Source organism: Hemisphaericaspora subhashii (genome assembly GCF_019202705.1).
Source record: "Hemisphaericaspora subhashii strain CBS 10753 chromosome Unknown scaffold34, whole genome shotgun sequence".
In the NCBI taxonomy this organism is placed as follows: Eukaryota; Fungi; Ascomycota; class Pichiomycetes; order Serinales; family Debaryomycetaceae; genus Hemisphaericaspora; species Hemisphaericaspora subhashii.
The window spans coordinates 42,686-57,529 of record NW_026057378.1 but is presented as its reverse complement, the minus strand read 5'-3'; the positions used below and the strand labels follow the sequence as shown (position 1 = coordinate 57,529).

The 14,844-nt window shown below is 32.2% G+C and overlaps 5 protein-coding genes across 5 annotated transcripts; 4 read left to right on the top strand and 1 right to left on the bottom strand. All coding sequences in view use genetic code 12, as the record gives it.

The window, feature by feature from the left end:
- Positions 1-243: 243 nt before the first annotated feature.
- CMK2 (calmodulin-dependent protein kinase) lies at positions 244-1,599 on the top strand (the record flags this gene model as incomplete). Its single annotated transcript, XM_049408815.1, has 1 exon — positions 244-1,599. The coding sequence occupies one exon, from the start codon at positions 244-246 to the stop codon at positions 1,597-1,599; it is 1,356 nt and encodes a 451-aa protein (XP_049261895.1).
- A 941-nt stretch (positions 1,600-2,540) lies between these two features.
- On the top strand, positions 2,541-4,889 carry SET2 (histone methyltransferase; the record flags this gene model as incomplete). The annotated part of the gene is made up of 1 exon (XM_049408814.1): positions 2,541-4,889. One exon carries the CDS (start codon positions 2,541-2,543, stop codon positions 4,887-4,889), a length of 2,349 nt encoding a protein of 782 aa, XP_049261894.1.
- Positions 4,890-5,062: 173 nt separating this feature from the next.
- J8A68_004813 (GPD1) lies at positions 5,063-8,502 on the bottom strand (the record flags this gene model as incomplete). Its single annotated transcript, XM_049408813.1, has 2 exons — positions 5,063-6,279; positions 7,335-8,502. The coding sequence occupies 2 exons, from the start codon at positions 8,500-8,502 to the stop codon at positions 5,063-5,065; spliced, it is 2,385 nt and encodes a 794-aa protein (XP_049261893.1).
- Positions 8,503-10,677: 2,175 nt separating this feature from the next.
- PHO23 (Pho23p) lies at positions 10,678-11,913 on the top strand (the record flags this gene model as incomplete). Its single annotated transcript, XM_049408812.1, has 1 exon — positions 10,678-11,913. The coding sequence occupies one exon, from the start codon at positions 10,678-10,680 to the stop codon at positions 11,911-11,913; it is 1,236 nt and encodes a 411-aa protein (XP_049261892.1).
- Positions 11,914-13,281: 1,368 nt separating this feature from the next.
- On the top strand, positions 13,282-14,016 carry RAS1 (Ras family GTPase; the record flags this gene model as incomplete). The annotated part of the gene is made up of 1 exon (XM_049408810.1): positions 13,282-14,016. The coding sequence occupies one exon, from the start codon at positions 13,282-13,284 to the stop codon at positions 14,014-14,016; it is 735 nt and encodes a 244-aa protein (XP_049261891.1).
- Between the last annotated feature and the right edge of the window lie 828 nt (positions 14,017-14,844).

Here is a 14,844-nt window from a genome sequence, read left to right as displayed (position 1 = left end):
CTGTTCATTAAAAGTAGAATGGGTTCTTTTCAATTACTAACGATCATTCATTTTTATTGTTCCCCCAATCGGGCAGTGCGAGGGGAGGAGGCTTCTGGTGCCCTATTTCTAGACAAATAGAAAAAGATAAGCAGAGGGAAAAAAAGCTAGCACCCTCGTTTTCATATTTAATTATAAATTAATTACCCGTAGCATCCTGTCCATCAAAAGGAAATAAGAAACGTAACGTAAATTAAAGAAGCAATGGCATTGGAAGAAGATGTTCGTCCACATACAGACGGAAGTCAATTTAAGAAATTATTTAATCGATTAAGTGGACAACCAGAATCTTATGCTCGTAAGGCCAATTATACATTTGGAAAAACATTAGGAGCTGGTTCATTTGGAATTGTAAGATATGCAAGAGATAATGGAACCAATGAAGAAGTAGCAGTTAAGATTATCTTAAAGAGAGCACTTAAGGGGAATGAAAGTATGATTATTGATGAATTACATCTTTTACAACAATTAAATAATCCTCATATTGTTGGATTTAGAGATTGGTTTGAAAGTAAAGATAAATTTTATATTGTTACTCAATTAGCAACAGGAGGAGAATTATTCGATAGAATTGTAAGTAAAGGTAGATTTACTGAACATGATGCATCATTAGTTGTTGTTCAAATGTTGGAAGCATTAAATTATTTACATGGAAAAGATATTGTTCATCGAGATATTAAACCAGAAAATGTATTATATTTAACTCCAGATGAAAATTCTAATATTGTATTGGCTGATTTTGGTATTGCTAAACAATTACAAGGTCCAAATGAAGTATTAACTTCTCTGGCCGGTTCATTTGGTTATGCTGCTCCTGAAGTTATTTTGGGTACAGGACATGGGAAACCATGTGATATTTGGTCATTGGGTGTTGTTACATATACTTTATTATGTGGATATTCCCCATTTAGATCAGAGAATGTTACTGATTTTATTAATGAAGTTAAACATAATAATGCCGTTATTTTCCATGCCGATTATTGGAAAGATGTCAGTAAAGATGCTCGTAGATTTATTGTTAAAGCATTACAATATAATCCTGAACATAGACCAACTGCAACCGAATTATTGAATGATCCATGGATTGTTAGTGTTGCTGAAAAACATAAGGAATGTGATTTATTACCTCATTTGAAACGTGGATTTGATGCAAAGGCTAAATTTAGACAAGCGATTGAAGTTGTTAAATTGAATAATCGTATTAAGAAATTGAAGCAAATGCAAACTGAAGCTGATGATGATCCAAGTGAAATTGATTTATTTGGTGATAGTGGATCAATTATGAAAGCTGCATCAAGAGTTCCATCTAATGTTGAACAATCACCTTTATTAACTTGGAAGAAATTTTCAAATGTTATGAATGATTTAGATAAGGATTTATCAAGAACATCATTATCACCTCTTACTTCACCTTATGCGAATGAACAAAAGAAGAAAAAGACAATGACTGCTGATGCATTTATTCAATTGGTTCATGCTGCATCTAAAAATAAAGAGAGAGTAGCTAGCTATAAAGATGATGATGGCCAGATAGAAAAGAAGGAGGATGAAGACCAATAATACGTTTCTCCATGCTTAATGTTTACTTCAAGTGTAGGTCATTTTCATACTGTAAAATATGTTTGATTTTTTATTGACGTTTTTTGATGCTGATGAGTTGTGTGTCTATTTTTCTTACGTTTCCCTTTACTTTCTAGTTTGGTTGTTTGCATTTATGTACATAAGCATATCCTATGCATAAAGTAATATATAACAAGTATTTCATTTGGATAATTACAAAGATTAAGCTCGAGTTGACAATAAATGAAATAGTCTGTTTGGTAGCTCTGTATTTTCAGAGCTACAATGCCTTGCGATTAATATCTTCCGATATTCTTGTGTATTTTACATAAAGGGTCCTGTAATAGAAATCAAAATCATACTATAGGATAGAGATTTACACTGCATTGTATTACGTGAAGCAATGTTGTCTTGTTAGAGTTCTTGAGAAGTAAAGATATATTTCTATCAACGTGGTGGTAATTTTCATGAATGGACTAGCCATGCTTCTTTGGTCGTCTTCACACATTCCCACTTAAATAAAAGGATAGCTTCTAAATTGGGATTCATAAGTAACACAAAATTATTGTTTTATAACTCCACTCTTAAGATTGAAGTATCTCTTCTTTTCATTGTCTATGAAGGTATAAGAATCTTCATTGAACATACTATAAAATTGAAAAAAACATTCCAAACAAACAAACAAATAATAAACCAGAAGTTTATTAAAAAAAAAAATTAAAATTTTTTCTCATTACTTCTTTCGGCAAATCTCTCTATCTCTCTACGAAAACTTCAACTGTAAATTATTAACACAGTTTGTATTATTATTATTATTAAGTATCTTACTGCTATTGTATCCCATAAAGACATTAGTATCCCACCTTTTAACATCCCCCGTCATTTACCCTAATATAACGTAAACTATTGGGCATTTTATATAGAACCTACACATTTTCATTATGAATAGCATATCACGAGAAATAACTGAAACACCACCAGTTTCAAAACAACATACACCGGCAATATTCACTTCATTTGAAGACAAGACAGAAGAAGCTGTTTCCAAATTCACCGAGATTCCAATATGTACATATTTATCCAAACAACTTGGATCTTCTCAATTACAAGAAAATATGACATGTGATTGTCAAGAAGAATGGGACCCTGATTTACAAATGAATTTAGCATGTAATGAAGAATCTCATTGTATTAATCGTGTCACAAGTGTTGAATGTATGAATCGACATTGTTTATGTGGGAATGATTGTCAAAATCAACGATTTCAACGAAGAGAATATGCAAAAGTTTCAGTATTTCAAACTGAATTAAAAGGTTATGGACTTAGAGCAGATTCATCAATTAATGAAAATCAATTTATTTATGAATATGTTGGAGAAGTAATTGATGAAGTTACATTTAGAACAAGAATGGTTGAATATGATCAATTGAAATTTAAACATTTTTATTTTATGATGTTAAAATCAGATTCATTTATAGATGCCACGGTTAAAGGTTCTTTAGCAAGATTTATTAATCATTCTTGTAATCCAAATGCTTATGTTGATAAATGGGTAGTTGGTGATAAATTAAGAATGGGGATTTTTGCTAAACGAAAAATTTTAAAAGGTGAAGAAATCACTTTTGATTATAATGTTGATAGATATGGTGCTCAATCTCAACCTTGTTATTGTGGTGAACCTAATTGTATTAAATTTATGGGTGGAAAAACTCAAACAGACGCCGCATTATTATTACCTGAAGGAATTGCTGATGCTTTGGGAGTTTCTGCTAAAGATGAAAGACAATGGTTAAAAGAAAATAAACATTTACGTACTAATCAACAAAGTGATGATTCAAATATAAATGAAGAATTTATTAAAGGGTTAGAACTAAGACCGTTACAATCTGAAGTGGATGTTTCTCGAGTAATGAGTGCATTAATGAAGTCTCAAGATTTATTAATTTCTAAAAAATTAATTCAAAGATTGCATATGACTGAAGATCCAAATATTAATTTATTAATTATTAAATTTCATGGATATAAAACATTATCAAATATGCTTAAAGAATATTCTAATAAAGATGGTGATTCAATTGTGGAAATGATTTTAGAAATTTTATCAAAATGGCCAAAAGTTACTCGTAATAAAATTTCATCATCTCAAATTGAAGATGTCATTAAACAAATTCAATCAACAACTAAAAACAAAACAATCAAATCATTAGCCACTGATTTATTGAAAGAATGGTCCAAATTACAAATGGCATATCGTATACCAAAAGGTGGTGCCTCCTTAACCACTTCATATACTTCACGTATTTCCCGTTCTCCAGACCGAGAGGACCGTCATGACCAGGAACAAGAAGACCTTCAAGCAGATCAACAACAACAGCTGCTGCTGCCTCAGCAACAGCAACAATACGTACAAGATCTGCAACAGCCAATAAAACTTGAAGAGGACCTTCCTGAAGGTTGGGAAGTGGCATTTGATCCAAGAACAAGAAGTAAATATTATTATCATCGTATGTTACAAATTTCTCGATGGGATAGGCCGGCGGCTTCTGTTCCTCGAGGTCCAAAGCCACCAACTGGTCCCCGTCCACCCATTGGACCTGCAGCTACGATTAATAGTGGTGGTAATAATTTGGGTGGTAATACTATGGGTGGTGATTTTAGACGTTCAGGAAGTGTTACCCTAAGTGAATCAGAATTGGCCAAACGAGAAGAATTAAGAATTGCCAGGGAAAAACGTCAACAATATCGTGCATTACAAGAGAAAGAAAGACAATTACAAGAATTGATTGCTCAGAATCGCGAAATAGAAAGAAGAAAACAAGAAGAAATGGTTGCTGCAGCAGCGGCGGCAGCAGCAGCTGCTGGGGCTTCTTCTTCTTCTTCTTCTTCGAGAAAGGGTAAAAAGTCAAGTTCAACAAATGGAAAAAACAAGCATCATTCTCATCATGAAGAAATTTCTGTAGAAGCTAAATGGAAATATGTTTTAGCTAAACATATTCCCAATTTAATCAAAAAATATGAGAAAGAAATAGGAAGAGATAATATTAAAGGATGTGCTCGTGATTTGGTGAATATATTAGCCAATAAGGAGGCTAAAAAGGATCCTGAACAATCACCACCTAAAGAATTAGACAATCATAAATTGAAAAAAATTAAAGATTATTCCAAGACATTTATGGAGAAATTTTTAATTAAATATAGATCTAAGAAAGATAAAAAGAGATCTTATGAAGAAGTTACCAATGATAGTGAAGCTGTTGGAGACGAAGCCGTGAAACGTGCAAAAGTGTAAAATTCTATCTATCTACCTATTAAACTTGTTTAATGTGTAAGATATAACAATGTAAAATTTATAAATTTAATTAATTGAATACTTTTATTTCATGTAACATCGTATAATTAAACCTATAGACAATATGTAGTAGTAGTATGTAATTAGTAAATTAGCTAGATATATATAATCAATTAACAATCATTTAATAATTTTGGTAAATTTTCAATTGATTCAGTCCCAAAAATGATATTATAAGTTGCTTCAAATAATGGGAATTCTTTTGTCTTTTTAACATTTGTTAATAATACATGAACTTCTTTAGCAGTAACGATCCCTTGAGAACTTTGACCATTTAATAATCTCCTTTCAGCTTCTTCAGCTGAAGAACCAGTTTCCGCCATATATCTTCCAATTTTAACATTTCTACCACCATTACAACTGGTAATTAAATCAGCAACCCCACAAGATTCAGCAGTAAAAGTATGTTGTTTTGATTCTGGGAAAAACATTTCTGAAAATTTAATTGTTTCTAATAAACCAATTCTCATAACTGCTGCCTTGGCATTATCACCCCAACCTAATCCTTCAACAAATCCAACCGCTAATGCAACAATATTCTTTAAAGCACCAGCAACTGAAGTACCAGCTACATCTTCAATGACATGAACATGGAAATAAGGTCTATGGAAAGTAGCTTTTAAAATAAATTCATCAATATCTAGACCAGGACCACGATAATCTGCTGGTAAATTATATGCAATTGTAGTTTCTGACCAATTTCCTCTAGCAATTTCAGGAGCTAAATTTGCACCAGAAAGTGCACCACATACAATTCCTAATTCATCAGATATATGAGTTGATAATAATTTACAACCATCAGGATTAACTTCCAATCCTTTAAGACATGAAATACCTCTAACTGTAGGTGGTACTCTCCCCTTCAATTGTCTTAAAATATTAGTTAAGAATTGATGAGGGAAATTAAATACAATTAAGTCAGCTCCATTAACAGTTGATAATAAATCAGGATCAGCGATTAAATTATTTGGTAATTTAACTCCTGGTAAATATTTAATATTTTCATGTCTTGTATTAATAATTTCACTTAAATTTTCATCATTAATTTGTTCTTCATAAACCCACATTTTAACATCATGAGTAAATAATCTTGGTCTTGCCATACAATTTTCAGCAATCATTTTAGCAATAGTTGTACCCCAATTACCTGCCCCTATTACACATATTGTAAATGGTTTATCCGGAGATAAAGAAAGATTGGGATGAGGAACACAATTTATTTTATTAGGTTGAAGAATTTGTGACAATTGTTGTAATCTTTCATTTGCATTTGCCAGTGTTGTATTAGTAGTATTAGATGACATTTGTAAATGTATAATAATGTTTATATCTGTTTAAAAAGTGAAGGTTAGTAAATTGTAAAATAATTCAATTAAATTATGTTGTTACTTTATTGGTTCTTTAAATATTTAAATAAAAAAAAACTTTTTTTTTTTTTTAATTTGTTGGGAATTAATATTTTATTTTATTAACAAAACAAAAGAAATTTCTGAGATAAACTTCGTAAATTTCGCAAATGATTGTATATTTTCTTATTATTTTACTTTGGGTAGGTCAGTAAATATGGTAGAAGATCTATTCCTATAAGTATAAATAAATTGATTTCGTAGATGAACTAAATTAGATCAAATCAAAAAAAAAGGGTGAAGAGAAACATTAATTAATTTATAGTCAAATCTAATCAACTTATTACTGGCACATCAACCGAGGTGCCATCTCACCTGGTGGTGGTGTTCCATTAAAAAATTTATTAGTCGTCGTCGCATGAGAATAATAACCCACTTTTCATAAAAACTCTAATTTCATAAGAACTGGTCATAACTAACGGTTACAAAAAAACTTTAAAAATGTCAAAATGACATATGATATTTTTTGATATCTCAGATGAGTCAAATCTAGAGCACATGTAAGAGATTTAAAGGTCATCTTGTTTTTTAAAAAATGAACCCTATGGACCTTATCTTTATTTTTTGAATCACCTTATTCGAAGGGATCTCGCCTTAGCGAAAAATATTAGTCACGTCTTCTCAATGATTTACATTAATTGGAATTTAAACTATTAATAAAGTAATATGAAGATCTCACAAGATAGTTGAAAGTAAATACTTTCAATTATACAGAGGTTATATCCTCGTGCACATTCAAGTCCGAGGTGTGGATTTCATTTGTATGTAACAATGGCTATATTGTTTAAAGAAAAACATTTCCGTTTACGGTAATTACTTTAAAAAATGGGTGCAAAAAAAAAACTTGATATTAGTCCAATTGTAAAAGGTTTATAATATTGTCCATATTCTATACATCTATAACATTATTATATAATTCCGACGTATTATTACTGCATCAGCCAACTACCGTATCCGATACTACCACTTCGGCTACCACCGATACCTCCGGCATCATCATCTTCATCCTCATCATCATTGTTATTTCCTCCTCCACCACCAGCACCACCTCCTCGCTTATTGTCATCTAAATAATTCAAATTGTCAATATATAATTTCTTTTCTGAATTTCGTTTACAAGTTAATGTACCCTTGTGTCTCTTTAATGCATCTTTTCTAGCAAACCCTTTCCCACAAATATCACAAATATTAGGTGGGATACTTAAATGTTGTTTTTCATGACGTTTCAAATCTGAAGAACGTCGGAAAGACATTGTACATTTATCACAAGGAAACCTTCTTTCTTCTCCTCCGCTTCCTGCTTCACTTGTTCTACGTGATTCTGCTATCGATTGAGGTAGATTTACTTGCGAGCTACGTTGCGGTAGTTGGTGTTGTTGATGATGTTGCTGATATTGGCGTTGTTGTTGTCTCTGTTCCTGTTGCTGTTGATGCCTCTGTTCCTGTTGCTGTTGATGTCTCTGTTCCTGTTGCTGTTGTTGGTGTTGCTGCAGATGCGGAAAAGAATCCTCAAGTAAGAAATTCCAACCTGGGTCATTCTGACTTGTGGTAGCAGTAGAAGTATTGGTACCACTTGATCTGTTGATATTCCCGGTAAATATATCATTACTTAAGTTGGGGAATTGCGAATAAAATCCCTGGATATTTAATTGTCCACTTTCATTTGCCTCGATTCTATTCAGATTGGAGATTGGATTCCCATGAGGAGAACTGGCATATTGTAATCGAGTTAATAAATCCAGAATCGTAGGGTCAACAACTTGTCGATCACTAACACCTTTGGCAGTGGCAACTAAGGCATCTCTAGCTAATCTTAAAAACCGTTCATCTTCAGTTTCCTTGGTGCCATTCGATCCACTTGTAATATGGCTACTAGATGCCGAAGGCATCGTATTTTCTCGAGTATAACTTATATTTGGTTGGGAAGATCTTAGTAGAATTTCTTGCTTTGGTTTTTTTGTTGGTGGAGATCCAGGAGATGTTGCTGAAGGTAAAAATGCCGACGTATGAGACGACGAACTAGTAGCCGTTGAAAACATATCGTAGTGCGTAGGTTGTGAGGGCAATATTGGAGGTAAACTTTGTGTACTTGACTTTCTATTATGTCGATGTTTTTTGTTAGTATCAGACTGACTTGGTTGATCCATATGATTAAAAGAAAAGAAAGAAGGAAAGAAAGGGGGTGGCCAGATGAGGTATGTATGTTTTTGAAGGATCCTTACACTATTATATAAAACAAATGTTACATAAAATAGCAAAAAAGCATTAAAGTAGGAGTGGAGGGGTGTGTAAGATGATACTATTCGGTTGTTATTCCTTTTTTGTCTTTTTATGATAACGGGATCTTTTTGACAGGATGTCAATTAAGTCGCAATTCTTTGTTTTTGAATTCACGTAACTGTGGATTTAAACTTACGTGATAATTTATTGTTCAAAACTAATGCCATTTGGATATTTAAGAATTTTTAATTAAATAAAGCCACAGTTTTTCGCAATTGGTAAGTTTTCTGAAACGGTAGTATTTATTTATTTATTAACCAAAAAAAAAAAATTAATATTATGGCTGATCGCGAATTGCCGTTTGATAAAATGTTGGTATTCAATTGGTTCTAGGTGGAAATGGATAAACTAATGGGGGAGTGGCAAATGTAGCAAATGTCACTTTGGAATTGTCCTACTTTTCATGATAAATATCAAACATGAGTGTGGAAGCATCATAGCCTTTTCGACCTCGGATACCCAGCTGGCAACCATCACCATTCATGACTCCACAGTTTTCCTTCTTTTTCAAACTCCGAGATAAGATTGGATCATAAATAGACTTCTTGATTATACGTACCTTCAATGTCTCTATCGTTTCAAATTTAATCTCGTCTTTAGATTAGTCAATTAGTATCAAACTGTATTCTACTTTGTTATATATCGTCAAACCTTGATGTGATAATATAATGCACAAAACTAATACACACGACTGTGAACTTACTTTGGATGTCCTCTTTCAAATGATTTTATTTTGAGGCTTTTGATATTCTGTAGTGAACTACAATAATACACTGTGTATTAATATTTATTTAAATTCATTCATAACTTCGGTTTAATCATAAATAAAATTGGAAATGCTTATAAAATTTATTCAAGAAATTACAACTAGTCATGTGATTTATCGTTAATTCCTGTATATAATAATAATATCCTTACTACAGGAAAAAAAAAATGTGGTTGCAAAATTCATTTTACTGGTATCAACCAAATTAATATTTTGAATCAAATTATATTCTATCCACTATTCAAAAAAAGGGTTATCTTTTAAGAATCTCATATTTGAAAAGCGCATGGCTGCAATATACATTCTGTGTGCCACCTTTTCGAGAGAGGGCACGAAAACGAACTCGACCTTTCAATTTTTCAAGCTGAAACAATAGAAGATCCTCCACAGTCCTTTCCCCACATAAATTCGTTATCAATGCATCATTATCCAGCATATGCCCCTATCCGTTAACAATATGAAAGTATAAGATTATGTGTGGTAATTCAGCTGCTAATTCATGGAATAGTAGAATGATCAAATAGGTTTCAAGGTTGCGACAGAATTACAACAGTAACCTTGTACAGATGCCTCAAGAGTCCATTTTACATCCCCTAGCAAACTTGGTGTCCACTCTCTTCGGTTTGCCAACCGAATAAGTTCTTGAATCCCTCGCCTTAGGTGACATGACAAACAGGAAAAGCTTTAATTATCAGACTGTTTTAGCTGCTATAACGGGGAAGTAACCAAAATTTTGCAGTTGTCTACCGGGTATCCTGTTCCACCGTACCAGCAACAACTTTCAGTTTCTATGCTCTATTTTATCGTTAAAATAATTGTATTTAACTTCCTTTATATCACTTTACAATTTGTTTTAAGTTATTTGGAGCTTATCTCAATTTATAGGATTTATTGCACTTGGTAATTTTTCGCACCCAAAATACGCAAAACATTCTCCTGAAATTCTACTGGTAAACGAAAAAATATTCATCAGGTTTCAATCTGAAGTGAATTACCGCTAACCAGACTAATATAGCGATAACGTTTGTAATAAATAATTGCTTATATTCCACGTCCAATGGTATGTCTAGTCCCAATTATAGTAAGCTTTGGTTGGTGAAATTTTATCTTTCGGATAGTTTACGGGTTAACCCATTTTTGCATGTTACATATTTTTTGCATGTTACATCATTAGAAAAATGTAAATTCTTTTTTAGCCAGGAAAATTCATCAAATTTCGATTTTTGAATCTTCCTTCCCCCGCTATCAATCAACATTCCAACATCAGTTAAATACAATGACATCATTTCAAGATCTTCCTTCTCGTCAGAAGTCACAAAGAATACAGAATAGAATGAAGGCGCAACAACAGGGTGATGAACATCAACTTCCCCATGAACTAAATGCATCGCATGGGACTAAACGTTTTCTTCCCTATAAATCACGTCCTAGAACTATAACCGGTTTACATGAACTCTTACCAGGGTTGAATGATATAAGTGATGCATTTGAGGCATTGCCTTTGGATATAATTAAATATTTCACATTATTAAAAGAGATTGATGCAAAATGTATTAATACTATTCCAATTATAAATAATCAGATTGAAAAGTATATAAATTCAATTCATGAACAATCACAACTTTCACAAAATAATAATACGAATAATAATGAAAAGAGTAAAGAAACAAGATTGAATGTGATCAAGAATAAAATAAATGAAATTATTCCTTGTTTGGAAGAAAAGATGCATGTAACTTCAATTGCTACTGATTTATTAAGTAAACATATGACTAGAATAAATCAAGCGTATAAATTAATTATTCAAAATAATGAAATTCCAGAAAGTATTAGAATTGGTCCTTTGAATCATCCAGCAATGATTATGGATTCTGCAAATTCAAATATCACCAATCCAAATAATCCAAATGCTAATTTCGATAGAAGTGTTCCAAGTCAACGTAGTGAAAGTAGGAGAGAAGCATTAGCTGCCAAGAAAGCAAATAAAGAAACTGATGATGGCGGAGAACCTAAATCTTCAAATGCTGGGAGAAAGAAGAAGACGAATCAAGAACCAACCCCAGGAGTTGATGGTAGACAATCAGGAATGCCAACTGGATCAGCCGCAGCCGCGACTAATTCAGCTTCGTCCAATGCTTCAATAGGCACGGCTCAATCCTTATCAACTAGTAATTCTAAAAAGAGGGGAAGAAAAGAAGATTCCAATGGAGCAAGTAGCAAAAAGAAAAAGAAGAATGAAAATGAAGAGACTGATAATAGTTCACGAGTATCTCCAAATGCTACTTCTAATAATAGTACTGGAAACACGAATCAAAATAAAACTCCAAGGAATAATGAACCTACGTATTGTTATTGTAATCAAGTATCATTTGGAGAAATGGTTGGATGTGATGGAGATGATTGCAAACGTGAATGGTTTCATTTACCTTGTATTGGATTCAAGAATCCTCCCAAGGGTAAATGGTATTGTGATGATTGTTTAGTTAAGATGAAAAAGGTTAAAAAGGTATAACTGTAGTCTATGTAATTTCATATATGTTTAAAAATAATAAGCCAATTTTATCTTTGACTAGGATACTTTTATGTTTTCATGAATGCGCTACACCAATATGAAATTGTATTCTCAGTTGAGCTCAGTTAATTAGGATTTTATTTGAAGGTATACATGTAAGTATTCCTTTTAGGATGATTCTCATTCATAGCTGTGGAATTGACTATTACACAGTATACCCATAAAGGTTTTTTTGACCTTCTTAATGACAGAATCGTTCACCTTCCATACCAAGTGTACATGTGCTATAAATAGTGCATTTTCTTGATTTCCGGTGTTTGCCGCGCGCATCAAAAAAATATTCAGAACAATGAGAACAATTTCGGGGATTCCAGGAGTGCATTTCCGAAGAACAAATGGCATTGCCCCTTCGAAAATACAAAGCCAAATAATATAGACAATGAACAAATACAAAGAAAGAGTGGGGAGGGGGAGAATGCAGACTTACGGAAATCATTGAAATGCATTGCATTCCCTATTGGTTAGCTAAAACAATAACCGAGGTTACCTCCATTGATATTTTCTCTTAATTGGATACAACCGGCGAAAATTGCACAATCGAGAAACAAAAAAATGTAACGTTTCATCCAGTGGATGGCATGGCATAAAAAAAGATCTAGTCTGTATATTTTTGAGGGCCCCTTAGTAAGCCAAACTAAATCGTTTGACAAATTTCGTACTTTTAAAGAACCGCACAAAGTAAGTGAATCTATAAGCTAAAGAGGCGAAACATCTACTAATGAAGCAGAATGTGTAAATTTATTGAGGTGGGGAGGAGGGCGGTTATTTTGCAGTGGCAGGTCTTTGGATTGTTGCCAGGGGTGAAATTGCTGCGAGAGGCTGATCCCTTGTATTCAACACTTACTTTATCCATTATCTTTACAGAGAGAAAGAGACGAACAACAAGACAAAAATAATAAAATAATAATAGTGACCTCAATAATTTCATTTCGTTTAGTAAAATTTCAAATTTACAAATAATAAGAATAATTTATTATTTTTATATCAATCTCGTGTTTATTTTATAAAGTATCACTCTGGTGTCTCCTTTTTTTTTTTTGGCCCTGATTCTTCTTCTTTTAAATATGAAAAGTTTTTCCCGGATTTAGAATTTTAACTTTTTTTTTTTTATTCAATTTCTATTTTAGAATAATCCCCCTTTTTTTTTGGCTTTCTTTCTTATTGCAAATACAGAGAAGAGTTAATCAATTGAATCTTTGATAAGTTTTCCTTGTTTCAATTAAAGTTAGTGTTTCAATCCTCGGTTTTCAGAAAGGTAAATTAAACACATTCATTCATTTCAATATAAAAGACTAGAAATAAAAACCAATGTTGAGAGAATATAAATTAGTAGTTGTTGGTGGAGGTGGTGTTGGTAAATCTGCCCTTACAATTCAATTAATTCAATCCCATTTCGTCGATGAGTATGATCCAACAATTGAAGATTCATATCGTAAACAATGTACAATAGACGGTGAACAAGTTTTATTGGATGTATTGGATACAGCAGGACAAGAAGAATATTCTGCAATGAGAGAACAATATATGAGAACAGGTGAAGGATTTTTATTGGTATATTCAATTACATCTCGAAATTCATTAGAAGAATTACAATCATTTTATGAACAAATATTAAGAGTTAAAGATGCCGATCATGTTCCAGTAATTGTTGTTGGAAATAAATGTGATTTAGAAATTGAAAGACAAGTAAGTTATGAAGAAGGTTTAGCATTAGCAAGACAATTCAATTGTCCATTCTTGGAAACTTCTGCAAAACAAAGAATTAATGTTGAAGAAGCATTTTATGATTTAGTTAGATCTATTCGAGATGGCGGGAAACCAAATGGATTAAATGGAGAAGCTATAATAAACAAAGAACAATCTAGACAACAACTGAATAGAGATCAACTACAAGGGGGTGAGGATGTCGGATACCATAATGACGATGTGCTAACTCAAGATTCACAAGCCGATGATATTGCAAGAAGAAAGCAACAATCAAGGAATAATCAAACAAGACAACAAGAACCGAAAGAGAAATCTGGATGTTGTGTGATTGTATAATAAAAAAAAAGTTCCTCCTAGTTGTTCTTTCTAACTTTTGAGATGTTTCTTTATATCCCAGAGATATCTATCATTTTTTAACAGGTTAAAAAGGAAAATATTCATTTTGTTTATGATTCTATATATTCTTTTAATTTTTTTTTTCATTCTTTTTGAGTTTATGGTTCCAAAAAATTATTCAATGTTTGTTATTTGATTTGTATTAATTACTTGTTATTGCTTAGCAGTAATTTACTTTTCTTAATATTTAATTTAATTTAATTTTTATTGTGTTTGATAAAGTTGCTTTACTAAATCAATTTATCTCTTTAGGATATTTCTATAATTAGAAATTTTCTTGCCGAGGCTTAACCAAATTCTTTATAGTTGTGGTGCAAGACTATCTTGGATAAAACCGGGTCGTCCTTGTTATGAATTCAGAGAATTGCTGTCCATGTAATTCTACAATAGGAGATTCGATTTGGTTACGAATTTTGTTGACTTCTGAAGTTTAGTTAAATTCTTCCGATTAATTCCAAATAGCTTGTAATGCATTTGCCTTACGCGTCACTTGCTATAATTAAATAGTGAGTATTTCTAAAGAAGTTTTATGAAAAGGGCTGGATGGGATTATACCCTACTTAAATGTCTTTATTAGTTTCTAGTCCCCCCATAGAAGGAAGCGTTTGTACTTGTGCGTATACTACATTATATTTTAGTAACATATTAAAGGTTAAAATTTAAATTCAGTAATGACAAGCGAAGCGACAACTTTTATTTTATTAAGAGGCTTTTTATAGAACAAAATGCAACCCAAAAAAAATAGTAAGCCGTATATAAAAACACATC